At 40.3% G+C, this 19,050-nt stretch overlaps 1 protein-coding gene across 1 annotated transcript; it reads right to left on the bottom strand.

Moving 5' to 3' along the window:
- Positions 1-166: 166 nt before the first annotated feature.
- si:dkey-33c9.6 (active breakpoint cluster region-related protein) lies at positions 167-18,643 on the bottom strand. Its single transcript, XM_063464778.1, has 22 exons — positions 18,554-18,643; positions 18,263-18,381; positions 17,418-17,522; positions 15,060-15,293; positions 12,768-12,875; positions 12,629-12,683; positions 12,480-12,532; positions 12,177-12,314; positions 11,938-12,059; positions 11,592-11,760; positions 11,125-11,238; positions 10,957-11,032; positions 9,315-9,410; positions 9,032-9,106; positions 8,825-8,922; positions 8,316-8,417; positions 6,373-6,536; positions 5,955-6,094; positions 3,971-4,105; positions 2,463-2,568; positions 2,001-2,142; positions 167-348 (listed from the first exon to the last, which is right to left on the bottom strand). The coding sequence occupies exons 1-22, from the start codon at positions 18,603-18,605 to the stop codon at positions 247-249; spliced, it is 2,505 nt and encodes an 834-aa protein (XP_063320848.1). The 5' UTR covers positions 18,606-18,643; the 3' UTR covers positions 167-246.
- Positions 18,644-19,050: the final 407 nt, after the last annotated feature.

The raw sequence follows: 19,050 nt of genomic DNA, 5'->3' as shown, positions 1-19,050 counted from the left end.
GATGTAGCTATAGAACTATTTTAGCTTTGGCCAGTTTAAATGCTTGACGTGTCTTTTACGACCTGCTGTTCGGGACATATCTAACAACAAATTCTGCAAATTTTAAATGTAGCAAAAAACACACAAGAGTTCATTTTTTAAAATTCAATAAATAGGTTTATTCTTATTGGTAATCTTACAGCAGTCTCTCACTGTGTGGTTTCTAACCATTTATATGTCTTGCTGGCCATGACACAGCTGGTGGTCTCATATGTGGGTGGCCTCATCCTCAGTGTCTGAGTCATGTGGCAGAGAGAGCTGGGCTTCAGGGAGGTTGTTGCACTGCAGGTAGCTGAAAACGACTTGGACCTGAACACACACACACGCACACACACATCAGGTCCATGGTGAAAGAAACACATGTTTCTAAGTTATCAAACACCTCAGGGCTTTGAAATTTATTTCAGTTCAAAATTTTGCACAATTTCTGGAAACTGAAAACAAACTCTGAAATTTTAAACTGAAAACTGATGATGTCATTATGTCATTCTTTTTTGGAGTTTCAGTCATTGATCGAGTCACGAGGTGTAACCAAATAGTCTGAGCAGCCATAAAAAAAGAGCTGCTTGAATTCCCTACATACCAAGGAAAGGTAAAGTTTCCTTTACTACCACCTTTAGCACTGGATGCACTGGCTGTACCATGCTTTATGAATGAATTCAATAATTCATAGCAAATCAGTCAAAAAACCCCAAAATGTACCAAAAATTATCAGAAAAATGGACAAAGTGGGACAGATCCTATAAATGTTAAACAGAAGTATGTTTCCATGTTCACACTATAGCTTTTTATTATGTTTTTATTTTTTAACAACAGTTTTTTAAACCCAGAGGTGAAATATGAACAATAATGAAGATGCTGCCTCTTCAGATCAAGCTTCTAGCTCATGGGTAGGCAACTCCAGGCCTCGAGTGCCGGTGTCCTGCAGGTTTTAGATCCGTCCTTGATCCATCACAGCTGATCCTCAGCATTTCTTGAAGTTCTCCAGAGGCCTGGTAATGAGCTAATCATTTGATTCAGGTGTGTTGACCCAGGGTGAGATCTAAAACCTGCAGGACACCGGCACTCGAGGCCTGGAGTTGCCTACCCCTGTTCTAGCTTATGTCAAAATTTCTTTAAGGTTTGCTGTAATTGAATTTGTATTAATTAAGTCTACTGCTCTATTGCCAGCATTAAGGATATTTGTTAATTCATTTTCACGTCAGGTTAGCTGGTGTAGGCTTGAGCCCCCAATTTGTGTCTCTGAAACAGACAAATAGAGACAGACAATCATTCTCATCTATGGCTAGTTTCAGATCATTGGGTAACCCAACATGCATGTCTTTGGCGTGTGGGAGGACGTCGGAGTACCCATAGAGGGCCAACATACACACTCCACACAGAAGGACCCCAGCTGGTTGGTGGATTCAAACCTAGGATCTTCTTCCTATGAGACTTTTCCAAGTTTGGTTGAAGTAAGGGGGAAATTTTGCAGACTGCTTTCTGGACATTGTAGTTTCAACATGGTAAAACATCTGGCATCATACTGTTTCCTGAGCTCTTCATCACACATTTCATTGACCTAACAACTTTTTCCATTGACACCAAGGAAAAGGAGTCAGGGAGTCGAGTTTGGACAATTTGATCTTATGCCTGTTTTCATGCAAATCTCAACTTGTCATTACATTTTCTCTTATCAAGTTTCCCACTCACCTGACCTGTAGTTTATACACTCCCAGCTCACAGTTGTTTAGCTTTGTGATTTCCTGATTTCTTTTCAAACCATGCCTTTTTGGTAAGTAATGCTCGCTCTTTACTCTGACATTTACTTTCACCTTTCGTTTGTTTTTACTAATTATTTCACTTTGGCATTAATTAAACATTAGAAAAAAATAAAATAAATAAAATACAGCACATTTGCAGACATTGTGTTAAACACGGCCAATTCCAGACATCAGTCTTTTTCTCAGGTATCCACTCACCTGTACCACCACCTCCTGAGAGATATCCACAGTGGGCCCATGGTGTCCCTGCCCAGCCACTGGGGGGCGTAGGAGACTCGGCCCAAACACAGTGGCAAGGTTTAGTAGAGACATCTTGTTAATGTGTTGCCTCTCTGAGATTCTGGAAGGGAAAAAAAAAATTGAAAACATTAAAAAGTTTTAGGCACAAACTGAAAATATCAGCTGATTTGTAAAGATAAAAAATAAAGTTTATATTTCTTACTTCCCTGTATAAGGTGTTCTAGTTAACTGACCATTACGGCATTTTGTGCAGTTTGTTTAATGAGCTAAGTGTATTTTTTTCATATTCCCACATATTTTTGAAAGTAAGCATTTTTCAGTTTTAACTACCAGAGAGAGCAAAATTCACTCTAATAATTATCCTGAAGGTTAAACCAATATAACCATGTCATGGGTGAAGCTGTGCTGCCTGATTCATACCGTTGGAGGTGATGCAGCAGGTAGAGGAAGGTGTGGCGGTTGGCATCAGGACAAGACTGCAGCAGGGACAACATGGTGACCAGCCGTGGGTTTTGATCCTGGATGTCTACATGAAAGTCAGCCAGCATGCAGTTAACTGAGTAGGGTCTGTGAGACTCACAGGGCATCATTTAAAGGTGCTGTTCATATCATTAAAGCTTACGGGAAATAGGGTTATTGTTCACTTCTGCAGAAGGAATTTCAGGGTTTATATACAAACCCCTTTTCCTCTGTATGTAAAATAGAGTTTATATAAAAGATGGACGCTCCCCATTAGTTTGTATGGTGCCACAGTGAAATCTCCAAAGCATGTGTTTTGAAAGCAGATGTGGTGAGCGAGGGGTGGTTCTGACAATTAAAGCACGTTACACAGCACAAGCAAAGCTTGCGAAAAAATTTACCGCAGATGTCATTTCCTAATCATTTTTTTTCTGATTTCAATTTAAAACATGCAGAAGACATAAAAGAATAATCTGAAATATTAATAACAATGCTAAATAATGTGGCAGCGGAAGCTACTGATCTCAATGCTCTTTTCTTTACCTTAACAATGTCTTGAAGATGCACCAAAACGCGCACCATAGATACTTCACCCTGTGTGTTATCCTCTTGTTTTATTCAATTTCAATTACATTTTATATATTTACCATTAAATCAAAACAAGCTCAAGGTAGCACTTTATATTGTAAGGTAACGGCTCTGAAATAATAGACAAGAAACCCCAACAGTCAGACAACACTATGAGCAAGCACTTGAACAGTTGGAAGGGAAAACTCCCTTTTAACAGGAAGAAACATGTAGCAGTGCCAGGCTCAGGGTGGGGTAGCCATCTACTGTGACCAGTTGGGGGGTGAGGGGAGAGAGATAGGTCAAAAGACACTTATGGCGGGTAATAAGGACGCACTGAAGCACCTTTCCTCTGTGTTCACACAGGAACCCTCTCAAATGAGTAATCAACCACAACCACAATGTAAAACAGGCCCACCCTGAAGTGTACCCTGCTTTCTCCTCTTTTCTCGCTCTACTGAAAACCATCACATGCAAATGTGCTTCATGCTGTATTCAGTAACACTTGAAACTAGCGTTCAAAAACTTATCAGTTCACTGTGGTCATAGATCAACAGTTGTTTTGCCATCGGCCTTTATGCAGCCAGATCTCTCTTGCTTGTCATTAAAAAGAATGCACATCTAAGGCATTTCTGAACTGGCTTCAGTTTTCAGGCTGTGAAAACTCACAGGAAGCAGAATATCTATTTTGATAGATGATTAATCTATGATTGTTTTTGGCCTCTTTTTTTTTCATTCCTTAACAAGCAGTAAAAAGCTTCTAGATAATGAATTTGCACTGAAGAGATACCAGTTCTAACAACAAACTATGCAAGTAGTTTAAAGGTTTAGAGCTAAACGCCAGTGAAATATTCATACAGTATGCATATGCTTTGTCATGTACTGGGGATGTGTTGTCTTACCTAGACTTCTTGTCAGACTCTGAAAAAGCTCAGTGGGTATCAGGGGTTCAGGCAGCTCTCTGAAGTAAAGTTTGAGAACACCAGACACAGCGTTCACTTCTGCGCTTCTCAGCTTCGTCACCGCTTCACGGAGATCTGATCAGAAAAGGGACAGATGATGATAACTATCTGTATTACAGGTATCTTCTTTTAACCTTCACTTCCTTCCTCACAGGCACAAGAACATGTATGGGTATGCACTGCATTGCAGATGTAGATCATCAGGTAAAAGATTTTGAGTCAGTTTTTGTTTTTCTTACGATAAACAAGACAAACAGACCATAATATACTTTGGTCTGCATATTAAGTGTTCATCCTCCAAGACTTCCGTTCATTGATTAATCTATCTGATATTTTGAATGCGTGCATAAGTTTTTAAAGCAATCAGGTATTTTTAGCTAAACAGACATTTTAGTCACTAGCAACAATGACAGTGTTCACCTTTCAGTCAGTTCTTTCCTAGATAGAAGAAACATTTGGGTTTAAAGTCAGCTATCTTTGGCACAGTGCAGCACTAACAAGAGATATATGGGCTAAATGTTTCTGAGATGTTGCACCTAAACTCAAGAGTCAAGGCCAAATGTCACCACTAGCCTTTCTCCTAGAAGAACGTTACGATTTCAAGGAAATTAATTTGAATTATTTTGGTGATAGTTGAGTTTTTAAAAATTCTTGGTCTGCAACCAATGAACTGATGCCTCTTTGAGCCTTCAGTTTTGTGACAAAGCATTTCAATTATATCTCTTTAAGTTATACTGTATGTTTAGTGCTCAAACATTATTGCTAAATACAAACATACAGCACTGTGCAAAAGTCTGGAATCACTTTTCTTTTTCTTCTTCTTCTTCTTTTTGTTTGTTTTATGTTGCTTCAAAGCAGTGAAGTGTTATCTTTTCAAGTATTGCGCAAGTGATCTTGAGCAATAGTTCTCTAGGTTTTCTTTTTAAATGATTCTATCTTTCAATATTTTTCTTTGGATATTTGCGGCTTTTTCAATCATTTTCAGTCCAGCACTTGGACCGATTTCTTTTCTTTTGTTAAGTAGGCCTAACAACCTATTCACAGCAACAACAACAACTGTCCTTAACAAATAGGAAAAAGGTGTATCTAAGACCCAGGACCTGAGAACCCTTAAGTTTATCAATCTGCTGTTCACTGAAACCTCATCTGAAAAGTGTGGCTTTAAAAAAGGAAGGGAATTCTTAAGGAAGAGAAATAAGGAGAAAAGAATGAGGTATTTCAATTTCATTTTTAAGCATCCCAAATACAGTTCAGTTAAAGTGTTCCTGGATAGAAACACACAATGAAACACCATCAGTCATGGACTGGCCTCCCCAGAGCCCAGACCTATTGAAGTATCATCTAAATCCAGCCAACATTCATGGAAGAGCTTTGAATGTCCTTAAAAAAACCTGGAGAACTTTTCCTGAAGACTTCTTACAGAAATGACAAGCAAACTGCCTAAGAGAGCTCAGACTGTGTGGAAGTATAAAGTTGAAATATTGACTTAACCTTGTTAGAACTGCACAAATGCTGTTTTTACCTTATATACTGTACTCCCATGTATGTTTACACATGTTTCAATAACGCGCTGCAGTTTTCCTAACAAAACTTGTAAAAACTTGTTACCATGCTGATATGAGGCACTATTTGGCGGGAAGATAAAACCCAGGATCAAGGAAGTTCAAAGACAAACATGCATGTTATTTCCCTTGACTGCAGTTTCTGATTCTCACTGACTTTTACTATTAACAAAAGGACTGTCCTGAATAATGTTTAGGAAAGAGGATGAGGAAGCTGAAAATGTCTGGGTCATGTTAAAGAAGACCTGAGTGAAGAGTCTGATGACTGGAGCTCACACCAATCTGCTCCTTGCATTGCAACAACTCTTTGTCACTGCACTTTCCAACAAAAAGATCATTTTTCTGTGTTATGGTTTTCTTACTGTTGTTGAACGCAGCCTTGAGCGTGCTGATTTCACTGGTTGTTCCTGAAATCCTGTAGATTCCCACCTCGTCCATGCCTCTCCTCTCCACTTCCTCCACGCAGCATCGCACCACATGAGGAACCAGCACTCCCTCCTGTCTGACAGAGGATTGAGAGTTTTTTAAGCATTGTGTAAGTTATGTTGCATTTGATTGATAGGCTGTTTCATTTCATTTCAATCTCCACTCCCGCCACACTTCTGCTTCCCTTTAATCCACTTTCCCACAAATTAAACTGGAAACTATCTCCACGAAAGGGCACACAGGGGAAATAAAACTCTGAACCGAGCTACAGCTTTCAGTTTCAAGGTGTCTAGACTGTTCGGGTAGGCCAAGAGGGAGCCAGCTGACACACTGACATGATAGGCAGGAACTTACTTTGCCACGGTTTCAATGGGGACGCCAAAGATTGGCGGCTGTTGAACTGTGGAGCTGGGTGGTCCCAGTGGGTGGGGACAGTACTTGAGAGAGAGGGTGAGCTCCACCTGGCCCAGCTGTAGGGTCTGTTTTTTCCATCGCTTATTCAGAGTTTTAGAGTCCAACTGATGAACACAGAAAAAAGTAAAATTCAACTTGACATGGGGTTTTAAAATAAAGGAAATGGTAGGATCATTAGTTAGAAAAAAATCTATCTGGTGAAATAATTACATGGCATTTTTACCCCTAACCTATATATCTGGATTGGCAAAAAAAGGCACGTGCCACATTAATGATAATAATAAACTTCATTTATGTAATACCTTTCAAAAATAGTTACACAAGATAAGACAGAAAATAAAGCAATATGTCTGTCTCTATGTAGCCTGCCTCTTGCCCTATGGTAGCTGGGATAGGTCCCTGCATGCTATGTGTGCCAAAGGTCAAGTTTAGACAATGTCCTATGCCCTATTGGTTAACCTAGATTATGTTATCCTCCTACTGTTGTCTCAAGGACATCCTGGCCTACTCTTACTCATAACTGCCTGACATAGAAGGGCCATCAGGTAATGTAGCTCACCTAGGCTTTCCAGGCTATAAAACTTGGCCAAAACAAACTATTTACTCTCTGTCTCTTAAATTCAGTGGCAATGTCAGGTTTTGTTGGAGACCCAAGCAAAAATTCACAGAACATTCATTACTATGTTATAAATTATCTGACACCTAAAACAACCGTTCTATTTAAAAAACCATTAATGATACAGTAATAATAAAGAGAAAACCCCAACAATCAACTGACCCACTATAAGCAAACAGCTGGGGATACTGGGGAGGGAAAAAAATCCCTTTTAACAGGAAGAAAGCTGTGGCAGGCTCAGGGAGGGCCAGCCATCCGCAGTGACCATGTGGGGGTTAGGGTAAGAAGATGTTACAAAAAACAAAAACAAATTATGTGATGCTCTATTATTCATGTGTCTCTCTCACAGTTATTTAATGTTATTTAAACATTTAGTTATCTATGATTAATTTGATTGCTCCAAAAACAAAAAAAGCTTCCTCGTTTTTCTTTTTTCTCTTCCTCTTTTCTCTTCTTCTTTTTCTCACTCACAGAGGGATAACTTCTCATTTCCTGCTGAGTGGCTTTCATTGCTTACAATGGGAGTGAGTGGGGCCCATTTAGGGAGGGCAGGTCTCTCCTACTGTCATTGGAAACAATGGTGCACTACTGTTGCTGTAGTTTAAAATTTGTAGCTGATGCCCAGCCACTTGCCTGCCTTTCCCTTCTGCTTTCACTCCACCTGTCATCAACCACTTTGATGTTTGTGTCTTAGGTATTTTATGTTTAAAATAATTTTATGTTTAAGATGTTTTATTTGAATAAACCTCTTGTAGGAACTGTTATGTCGTCCTCTATTTTGAGCTAGTTTGTGACAAATGGCCACAATGCCAAATAGTAAAAGTACTTAGCAATTCAGCTAATCATTCAATTCAATTCATTTCATTTCAAGCCAGAGATTAATAATAACCAATGATTACATGCAAATCCATGCATTTAGAAAAGTACAAGCTAAGTTAGCCATCAACACTGACTCAAACTCCATTTTCACTAATTGGTATTAAATATCCCGGACAAGCCCCCATTTATCACGAACAAGCTCAATGAGTGACAAGGGTGGAGTCCTGTTACAACGTGAACCACAGTTTCTGTGGGCTCAAACCCAAAATAGACATTAATCATCTCTGCAAATTACAGAGGAATTGTAACTGTTAAAACCCATTTTTAACCTATTTTTTTTCTTCAGTGTTGCTGGGAAAGATCTTGGATTATATGTTTAATATTATATTGAAAACCAGCTTACTGGTATTAATAAAGATAAAGCTGAAGATCTTAGGCATCTCCGTACCTTTACTGTATTTTTTCCCAGAACAGTATCATCCTGTCCATTTGACTGACTCACACATAACACCCTCAAGTTCTGTGCACCGTCCACCTGGAAAGACAGCTCCTGTTTAAAATGTAAAAAAAAGATGTTAAAAATGAAAAAAGACTTTAACTTCCTTAAGCTGCATGTGGAGAATCTATGTCTTATTCTAAATCCTTCACTTCGGCCTACTAGTCGGATTTAGTGTTGATTATGCTGCAAATGATAATGTTTAAAGCATGTTATTGTCACACCAAAAGTGCAGACTTTTGTAATCCCCTAAGCTCAAGCCTGACATCATGTCGGATACTGTCTAGACATGAAGAAGAAATGAAGAATTGCTACCTTGAACTGGTTGACAAATCCCATCTACAAGATAGTAGGACTTTTCCTCAAATGCTCTGATGTCTCTTATTTTCTTTACTTTAACAAATTAACTCAATATTAAAGCCAAATGTAATATTTCATATTTCAAAAGGCTTGAGTCTAACCTGGTCCCAGTGAGGGTTTAGGCTGAGGACTGAAGAGTGTGTCTGGGTCTGCTGATCGTAAAACTTGAAGCCATCCACTTCCACACACACATACACACCTGAGTGAGAAAGAGAGAATCATTAATGACCCAACAACTATTTAGCTTAGACAGAAGATAGCCCAGTCTCTCATGATGCTTCAAAATTGCTAAATATTGCAAAGCATACAAGCTGGCTGCTGTAGGCCAGCGGCAGAATCAATGGCCACACTCAAAGTCCCACATAACGCCTCCTCGTTCAATCCTGAGGAAAGAGACAGAGACAAATCTCACTGGATTTATTCACGCTGAATAAAAGGGTAATGGTAATACAGGACATACACGAGGAAAGCTGTGGTAAAAGGTATTGTGGGTCTCATGTAAAGATCAAAGAGAGAACCTCACACAGTGTATTGCATTTCAGACACAGATGTGATTGTGTGGTGAGAAAAAAGTAAGTCTTAGATGTGTACCGGCGTTAGTGCTGTGTAGAGGTGGCTGCTGGGTCATTCTCAATTTCACACACGAACTGGTCAACGTGAGCAAGTCTGGAGGGACAGTTTCTATGTCTGGCAAACATGACACAAAGCAAATAACAATCAGCCGACAGAAGAGTAACACATTAGTCTGGACCCCAGTGAGAGAAACTTGAAGCTCAGCTCAATTAAAGCTAAAAAATAAAGCATATAAAAGGCAGGCTGCAAAACCCCCCCCCAAAAAACCCTAAACTGCCATTCCTCATAATGTCTACTTGAGGCTGACTCCAAAAGTGAGTCAGCTCCTAACTACTCCCATTTTAAACGAATATAGCTATGGGATTTAAGTGATGTTAATTCGTACTAAGGGACCCATAGTGCACCAAGAAAATGCTACCACTACCAGCTTGAATTGTTAATTTAGCCATGCATTCATGTTGTTCTTGCCCAATTCTGATGTGAACATCTGATTCATCAAAGCAGGCAGCATTTTATTATCTAATCTTGGTGAGCATATGAGATTCAGTTTCCTTTAGCTGAAAGGAACGGCACCTGGTGTGGTCTTCTGCTGCTATAACGTCCAAGCATGTTGTGCATTTAGAGATGCTCTTCTGCACACTCTGGTTTTGACAAGTGGTTATTTGAGTTACTGTTGCATTCTTGTTGGATCAAAGCACTTCAGCCATTCTCCTCTGACTTCTGAAATCAACTAGGGGACTTCCACTTACTGGATATTTTCTCTTTTTCATGCCATTCTCTATAAACCCTATAGATGGTTTTGTGGGAAAATCCAAGCAGATCAGCAGTTTTTGAAATACTCAGAGCAGCTCGTCTGACACAAACAACCGCACCACATTCGATGTCACATTTCTTCCTCATTCTGATGATCACTTTGAAATTCAGCAGGCGACCTTGACCAATGGCTACAAACTTAAATGCAAGTTAATGTCATGTGGTGTTCTGATGAGATATCCGATATGAGATACGAGTAAACACACATTTTAACAGCTGTACTTAATGAAGTCACCAGTGAGTGTGTAGTAACGGTAATTAGCTGTTATCTGGCTCTGCGATGTACCCATGCATAGCAACCAAGCTAGCTAGTATTATAACCAGCGTTTAGTGGCCAGAAACAAGTATGCACTTTACTAGAGACATTATGAAAATATTAAATGCAGGCCTTTTTTCTCTTTTCTTTTTTGTTCATATAAATGATGCAACACTGCCTCACATGACCTACAGAACATTTTCTAAGACCCTCAACTTCCTTAAACATAACAAGTAGGCATTTTATAAAAAGAAACCGCATGCTGTCCACGAGACATTTCACGTTCACTTCTCTCCTAAGTCGACTCAACTCTTACACACAGCCTGCTAGCAGCACAACAGAAGATGGTATTTTAATAAGTAATTACACATGTTAATAAATTAAACTAAATAATTAATTAAGTTTAGTTCATTATTTAGCTACTAAACTAAATTAAAATATGCTCCGGGGCGAGATTGACTTCAATCACTTGAATTAAACTTTCATGACATACAGCTGGCCACAAAGACTTAACAGTGCTTGAAAAGCTACAAATAGATTTGCAGAGTAGCCGTAATTACACTCCAGAGTGGTCAAAAGCTGTGTACTCACTAGCTGTGGTGAGTTTGTGTATGGCCTGCCTCCATTCTTCTAGTTCATAGAGAGAGGAGAAGAGGAGAGTGTGACTCTGTGATAAGACAAAAACAGGCCATTGTGTAATCTTAGTCTGTTGTTTAGGACTTAAGTGAACTACATTAGAATGTGTGTGTGCTCGTATACCTTGCCACTGGGGCTGTGCAGCTCCAGTCTGTAAGCAATCAAGTGTGTGAGCAACATCAGCTCCATTTGTTCCAGTTTCTTCTGGCTACGAGCTGCCAGGCTCCTGGATGTTTTCTTCATACAGAGAAATGCAGTGACAGTTCATAAGAAGTTGCTGACATTTGTAATGTATGCTTTCTGAATTTAGGCTGTCATTTTCAGCACCTAAAAATACTTAAGTATCACCATTATCTCATTGTCTGGTCACTTTAAAAAGTTATTTAAATTGTTTGTTTCCTCTTTCCTGTAAAACTAAAAGTTGTTAGTCCCTTGTTCGACTGTGCAGATTGATGAGTATGTTTAGGTACTAGAAAAAAAAACCCCCGTTGTTAAATGTAGGTTGCAGGCTGTATTATGAAGTGCTACCAGAAATGTTTACATTTAAGTCATCTGGTTACTCTCTCACTCTCTGCGTCATAAACACACACCGGATTTTGCCGGAGCTGCTGTAGTAGCTGCTGACGCAGGACGTACATCTTTGATCGTATGCTGTGTAAGCGCACGTTGGTTTCTGGCGGCCGTTCCTTGTCTGCAACCCAACGAAGTCTTAAACCGGCGAGAGGCAGATACCAGCAGAATCTGTACTGGTCCTGCTTCCTAGGAGAAACACAGCATGAACAGGCATCATGAGATTTCTGTTTTTGTAAGTCTTTCCACACCTTTAAACAGTTTTAAGAGGATTCCTTTTTAACTGTGAAAAGGCAGATGCACACTGCATGCTGCAGGTTGACCACATTCCCCACAAGCCTTAATGCGCTCTCGTGCTAAGCTCACCCTCTATTTGCATGTTTAAATCTTGTGCACAGCAGGAGGTCGGTGTAAAGGAAGAGGTGACGCAGGCTGCGTTCACTCTCACTCACATCCACCACAAAGCCATCACGCATTAGCTGGCGTCTCTGGTAGAGTACACAAACACACAGACATGGGTGCATGTATACATTCAGCAGGGCATACGTCCTATATAACTTTTCTCCATATTCATTTGAAGGGATCGGGTTGGAGACTAAACTCACCATCCCACGACTTAATGTGACCTCCCGTTTACTTTGTGAACTCTCGTTGACACCAGACAGGAAGCTGCGAGACAATCTCAGAGCTTCCTGTAAGGCTGTGTAATCTCTATGCTCTGTTGGCGTCGTCTTCAGGAGATCCTACAAGATGACAGAGGTTGCCAGATCAGAAAAAAAAACAAGAAAGAGCTCCTGCTCCAGGAAAAAAAAATGTAGGGATTCATAATGAAAAATGATACAATCAAACACCAGAGCGATTTAAAAAACTCTAAGAGGAGGATATTAATAAAATCGTCCATGTTTTACCTGCAGCACTAATGTGGTCTTTGTAACTCTGTCCAAGGGCTTGTAAAGAAGAGCTATAAACACAAACAGAGCTATCAGACACTGGCAGACATGTATGTATTTTGTAAAAAAAAATTTAAATAAATTAAATCACATTTTATTGTAAGTACCCTCAAATGTGTACGTAGTTCGAGCTTTGTCTGTGCCGTTGTTAGACATCATGCTCTGAAAAAGCAGCAGAAGATGCAGTAAAAATGATGCAGTGTGACTCAGCTAAATGTTACTGTGGCGGTGTAGGATTTTTAGTACCTCTGCCAGAGTTCGGAAGCGAGGGTCTGAGTGGGTGCACTTCCTAACCACTTCAACAGCTTTCACGTAGTTTTCAATGAAGCCACCGTACAGACCAATCTGGCTCACCTGCAAAGGTAAAATACACTGGATGAAAAAGGGCCAAAGTCTAACCTCGATGCACATATACCTGTGTGACGCTTGATAAATAGCCTGAATAAATCAGCAGCAGTGTATTCTAGCTGCACCACAATGTGTATTGCAGCCAGTTTTTAGTCTTAATGAGCACTCAAAGCACTTTACAGTAGAAGCCACAAAGATCCTTACAGCACTTTATTCGATTCATTACGTTATTTATCCTCCTTTCATTCGCACCTATGTCATGCTCTCAAGTTTTAGTAAAGCACTTGTTGTCCTTTGGTCACTGCTGTATTTGTTGGTTTTGTTGCATTTTTTGGTTCTCCCTGCTTTTGTGTTCTCTTGCCTCTGTCACCATGTTTCGCGTTAGTCATAATGGTTGTCTTTATTTGACTCATTGTTACTTCCTGTTTTATTTTGAAGGTTCCTTTCTGCTGTTCTTTTTTTCATTACTACCACTTTTACCTTTCATTGTAGTCACCTGTGTTTGACTGTTTCCTCCAATCACCCACCAATGTACACGTGTATAGTACAGTATATAGTCCGTTTGTGTCTGCCTCTTGACTCTAATCTTTTTTGTGATATTTTGTTCTTTCTCGTTTGTTTTTTTGTTGAGTCAGCCTATAAAGGCTCACTTTTTATTACGCTACAGATGGCTCTGTGTCCTGCATTTGTATGATCTCACTGCCACGCGTTGACACCTGCGTCCAATTTAGAATAATCAAACACAATCAAGAATGTTTTTAAACTGTAAGGCAACAATCCTAACCACTGAACCACTGCTATTTTTAAAATGCACAGCAAATGCAAACAGGCATGTTTTATTGGAGATTATGTATTGGAATTTCAGGAGCAGGACCACATCTCCAAACACGCTCCTTCCGGTTGTCGTCTATATAGGTTCCCCCAGTTCTGCAAGCTGTTCATTCTCGTTTACGTGCCCCACCCTCCCTCCCTCCTTGTTCTCAATTCTTTAACTTCTTCACTTCTATTTAGTACACGGGGATCTGCCAGGCCCGGGACCTGTCGCCAGTCCCCTTCAAGGCCTTCCCCAAACCGCATTCACTTTTACCTACTAAAACGCTGTCAAACCTAAAATGAGGACGTGGGCCCAGCTAGTGAAATAGTTTAAGGTACCTGCTAGGGTAAAGCCCACCTCTTGTCTAATGTCAGCGGGGATATGGTCCATCCACCATGACCGTTTGCAACAGGGAAGTCAAACTCATTTGACATTGCGGGCCACAGCTTTTAATTTCACTAACTTCATAAACACAACTAATTTTATTCTGTTTATGAAGTTACACACAAACAGGAAATAGGAACAACAAAGCTTAATGCAGTCATTTTCTATCTACCTATCTATCTATCTATCTATAGATATAGATATATATAGATATAGATATGTGTGTGTGTTCGGTTTGTATGACTGATTCAGATGCGTCCATTGCACACCAACCTCAGGTGAGATTGTTGCAGCAATGAAGCTACAAATGAACGTGGACATTACGCGCATATCTTTACCCAGCAAGCACCATTTCAAGCCAAACAGCTGCGATTTGGCATCCCACTGATCAGGAGCTCAGTGTCTGTTCCAGAAAAGCATTTCTGCAGAACATCTTGTGTCAGATTGATACTCATGCTTGACCACTTTGATGTAAGATGTTAATGTGTTTGTGCAGGAAGCTGTGCGTGTTTTCTCTGTGTTGCTGATCTTCATTGACTCAACTCATAAAATATGTGGTTAAAGGCTCCTCTGTGATCATAGTGAAGTCCAAAAACACAGAGTCTATGCCTTAGCAAATAATTGCTCAGTGTACAATGGAGTGTTTGTCTTTTAAAACAGCTGCCTGCTGTCACTTAAAACATATTTAAGGAGAGCCACCGTGGGCTCAGCTCAGAAAAAAAGTATCAGTCACACTGTGGTTAGAACTGCCGCCTCACAGGAAGAAAGTTCCTCCTTCAAACATCTGGTTAGCTGAGGCCTAATTCTCCCTGTCCATGTGTGGATTATCCCACAACTTCCTCCAACAATCTAACGGCATGCATGTTACGCTAACTGATGGTTCTGAAAAAGGAGAATGGAGAGTAACTACTGAGCCATTAGGGAACTGTCGTTTGACTCTCTGTGGATTTCCACAACTGAAACATAACATACAATGCAAACAAAAAACTCACCATCTTCTGGAACAGGTCCCCGACCTCCAGTTCAAAGCCTCTGCATCTCATTTCTGTCTCATTACCAGGGCTGATCTCAGTCTGGTCATAAGCACTCAAACGGGCCTTCAGACCTGAGTAAAAAGTTTGGTGCACGTCTCTGAGCTCAGGCACCTGGTAGAAAACGGTCTGGACCTGCTGGCTGGACAGAACTGGTTGAGAGGTCCCAGCTGAAGCCCGCAGAGCCTTCATGGGCTAGACAGCAAAATTAAAAAAAATAAAAGTTGTGTTAAATGGCAGCCAGTGTGGGTGAGAAAGAAGAACAATGTGGTGTGCTGAAAAGAGAAATAGGCTGTGGTGAAGTGAGAAGGACATGAATGTGTGAAATGTGCAGTTCACATGTGATATATCTCGCAAAGCTTTATTCAACCATCTCATTGCCTTTGGCACATGCATGCAAACCACCACTGTAACCGGAAGGGCATACAAAATGTTACATTTAGTCACTCAGTGATAAGAGTACGGTGGTCAGCTCACAATGGCACAAAACACAGCAGCCATGCTAAAGGATCAACCACACAATTTCATTTCATTTCTCACATCTTTTTTCTTGTCTTTTGTTAAATGAGTCAGAAACTGTAAGAATGGGGAAATGCGTGTAGCTGTTGTTATTAATAGCACTAAAAAGAGAAGGAAAAATAGATTCAGGCACTCGTTATTGCGCCATTATTTCCTGACTTAATTTTGTTTGATAGCACTTATTGGCACTTGGTTGACCAACACACTCAGAGCAATGGGAAAGTCCAAGGAACTCAGTGAAACTCTGAGAAGGAGAACTGCAGATTTGCACAAGCTGGGAAGGTCTCTCTGAGACATTTCTGCACGACTGCAGATTCTAAGATTGTCACTTCAAATAATTGTACTTAGTGCAAGTTACTTGGATGCATCTCCTCTTTCCCAAGAAATGGAAGAAGATCCAAACAGTCAGACAATAGGAAATTGGTTAGGATGCTGAGCAACAACCCACCAAAGCTCAAGCCTACAATAAACTGGAGACTACTGGAACCAGCCCAGTGTCATTACCAACACGTAACATACCAATGATTTGTCACGTCCCAAGGCGTCCAATGGGAACGCGAAAGGTAACCTTCTGCGTTCCCATGGGACGCGGCGGGTTGTGGATGAAATCCAATAGAATGACGCTCCCGGCGGTAACAGACGTTCCAGCCGTGTATTCCAGCCCTAACCCAAACCTTAATCTTAATCCTAACCTTATCCCTAACCTTAACCACAACCTTAATGGTGTTAGGTTGTGTCTTCCAAAGCGACATATGCAGACTGAGTCCAAACAGTTCTCATGTGTCCTCCTTTTTCCAAACGCATAACATAGGATCGTGTTGGGTGGCCAAAAGCGTAACATACCGACGATTTGTCACATAGCATAATATGCTACACTTTGGGAGTGAGAACATGTTACTGTCCACAGTGAAGTGAGTTTTACATCAACGTGGACTGAGAGGGTGTCGACCAAGAAAGAAGACCTTGCTCCAAAACTGAATCCTTTAAGCTCAATTAAAATTTGCAGTAGTCCACATGCGCAAGCCAAATGCCTTCTGGTGAAAAGTTTTGTGGTCAGACCATTTGACCACAATGACAAGAACAGTTTTTGGAGGAATAAAGATGAATTCAAACCTGAGAACACTGCACTAACTGTCAAGCATGGTGGTGGTAGTATCATGCCCTGAGGCTGTTTTGCTATCAGTGCTACTGGAATACCAGCCCAAGATTACCATGACATTCACACTTATGATGAGTGTATGTAAACTTCTGAGCACACCTGTACTTTAATTTACAAAAGAAAACAAGCAACGAGACACCGATGAGCGTTAAAAACTGTCTGCATTCTTTCAGCAAAACAATCCCCTTGTTCAGAGCCACGTAAAGCTAAGGTAACTTCTCGCACCTTGTGCTACATGTTTACTTTATACATGGGAGTGGTTTCAATAGTTTTATAAAAAGAAAAAGGGAAGCCTAATCCACAAAGGAGAACAATCTATTTACCACTAAAGAAGGAAGCTGAATAATCAAGACTTTGTTGCATGTGATTGCTGGACATGATCCTGTGTAACATGCTAAAAAAAGGTAATGTTAACTAACAAAGAACAGGCTCAAATTAAATCACTATAGTAAGTGTGGTTACAGTTGAACAACAAAGCAGAAGTGAAACATTAATAGTCTAATAGTTTTTATTGTTGTAAAATAATATTCAGTCCAGCGAACAAGTGATGACAATCTGTCTATGAATAACAAGAACAGAGAGCTAAATATAAGAACTGAGAAATGCAAATTTGTGCTTGTGTCTGTGTGTGTTGATCTTACCATCAACAGGGTGTCCAGCTCTCTGAGGTAAACCTCCTCGCTCTCCAGGATGCCTTTCAGCACCGTGAGCCTCCTCTCCAACATTTCCTCCTTGCTGCATATTGTCTGGATCACAGGTGTGCAGAGCATGAGAATACATCACAGCGCCCCCTCAGACTCAAGGTTATTGTCAAAGAGTTTTTACAAAATTTGTGATGCCAACCTCTGAAAAAGAGGCCACAGTTATCATCACCGCACGACTTACAGAGTGAATCGGAACGTTAGACGTTCCTGTTAAAGGAGTCCCATCGCTAAAGCAAGTGATGAAGGGCAAATTGAGCTGCAGGCCTTTTCTCCCGAATCTCAGACAGGTTGTTGGAGTTTCACAGGTTTGTACAATGTTTTTAATTTGTTTTATGTTTTTTTGTATATGATGCGAGAGCTTCCTGAGATGTAACTGCCCCTCCAACATAAGTCAGATAAACATGGGAACCACACTAAAACTCTTTAAGGTACCTTTGTTCTAGATTTTGCAACACAAAGTAAGATTTCTCCTTGTTTGTCTTGTGTGTTTTTAACCAACATAATAGCCAGAAAGCTCTATGTAGCAAAACTTGAAAACTTGGCTCTGCTTCACTCTGTCTACTTTCTGTTCTGTGTTGGTTGCTTTCAAATTTACTCACGTATAAAATGTGAGAACTATAGTGCTGAAAGGTTTTTATATGTACTTCCCACTAGGCCATTGATCCTTCTCCATTTTCATCATGAAAATACAAGTATTGCAAAACTAAATGACGTCTAGAAGACAAACTCAAGAAGGTACAAAGAGTCTGCGGTGATACAAAACACTGGAGTCGTGAACTCACAGGGGTGTCAGGGAAGTCCACGCTCTCAGTGTTCAGCGGGGAGAGAAAACAGGACACTGCCTCCTCTGGGAAAACGTCCTCTTCCAAGACATCAGCTTCTTCTGCCACTGCAGCAGACACTGTTCAGTAAGAGGGAGAAAAGCTCACAATTTCTCACATCTACTTCTGTTTTTTTCTTTCTGTCTTTGAAAAAGAATTAATAGCAGAGCTTTTATTAAGTTGTTTTTTTCCCCCCTCCCAGCAAACAAAACAAGAAAACGGCTGCAACATTCAGGTCAAATCTACTCTCACCTGGTATGTTCTGTGACTCCAGATATTGCACAGCCTCCTGGTAGACATCCATAGCCGAAAAACAAGTCCTCTCTGCGCGCCGGCTGAGTGTCGCGGTGCGCAGCATGTGAACGCACTCAGCTGGTGACACAAAACTTCCTCTTTCTTTTAACGGTGCACAAAAGGAGACTGTAGAGACCAGAGCATAACTTCCTGTGTGCGTGAAATAAGCTCATGAGAGCACGCAACTGACATTTTATACATTCTTACAGTTGCATGTTACTTCCCATCAGCGGGATATTATCAGCGTAGTGTTTATATGTTGTACTTTTTAAAAAAAACAACTGAATATCACATGAAAGTAGTTGAATGAAAGTTAAAGTTGCCACCCTAGTTTGAGGTAAGTTGAGCCAGAGTTAGGTTGATCTACTCTCTATATCAGACCAACGAAACACCTTTTTTAAATATATATATGTATTTTGACCTAATTTCTGTTTTCAGTGTCGAAAGGAAGGACC

This window comes from Pelmatolapia mariae, linkage group LG3_W, assembly GCF_036321145.2.
Source record: "Pelmatolapia mariae isolate MD_Pm_ZW linkage group LG3_W, Pm_UMD_F_2, whole genome shotgun sequence".
NCBI classification, from domain to species: domain Eukaryota; kingdom Metazoa; phylum Chordata; class Actinopteri; order Cichliformes; family Cichlidae; genus Pelmatolapia; species Pelmatolapia mariae.
The sequence above is the reverse complement of the archived record's forward strand: the minus strand, read 5'-3'. Positions and strand labels throughout refer to the sequence as shown.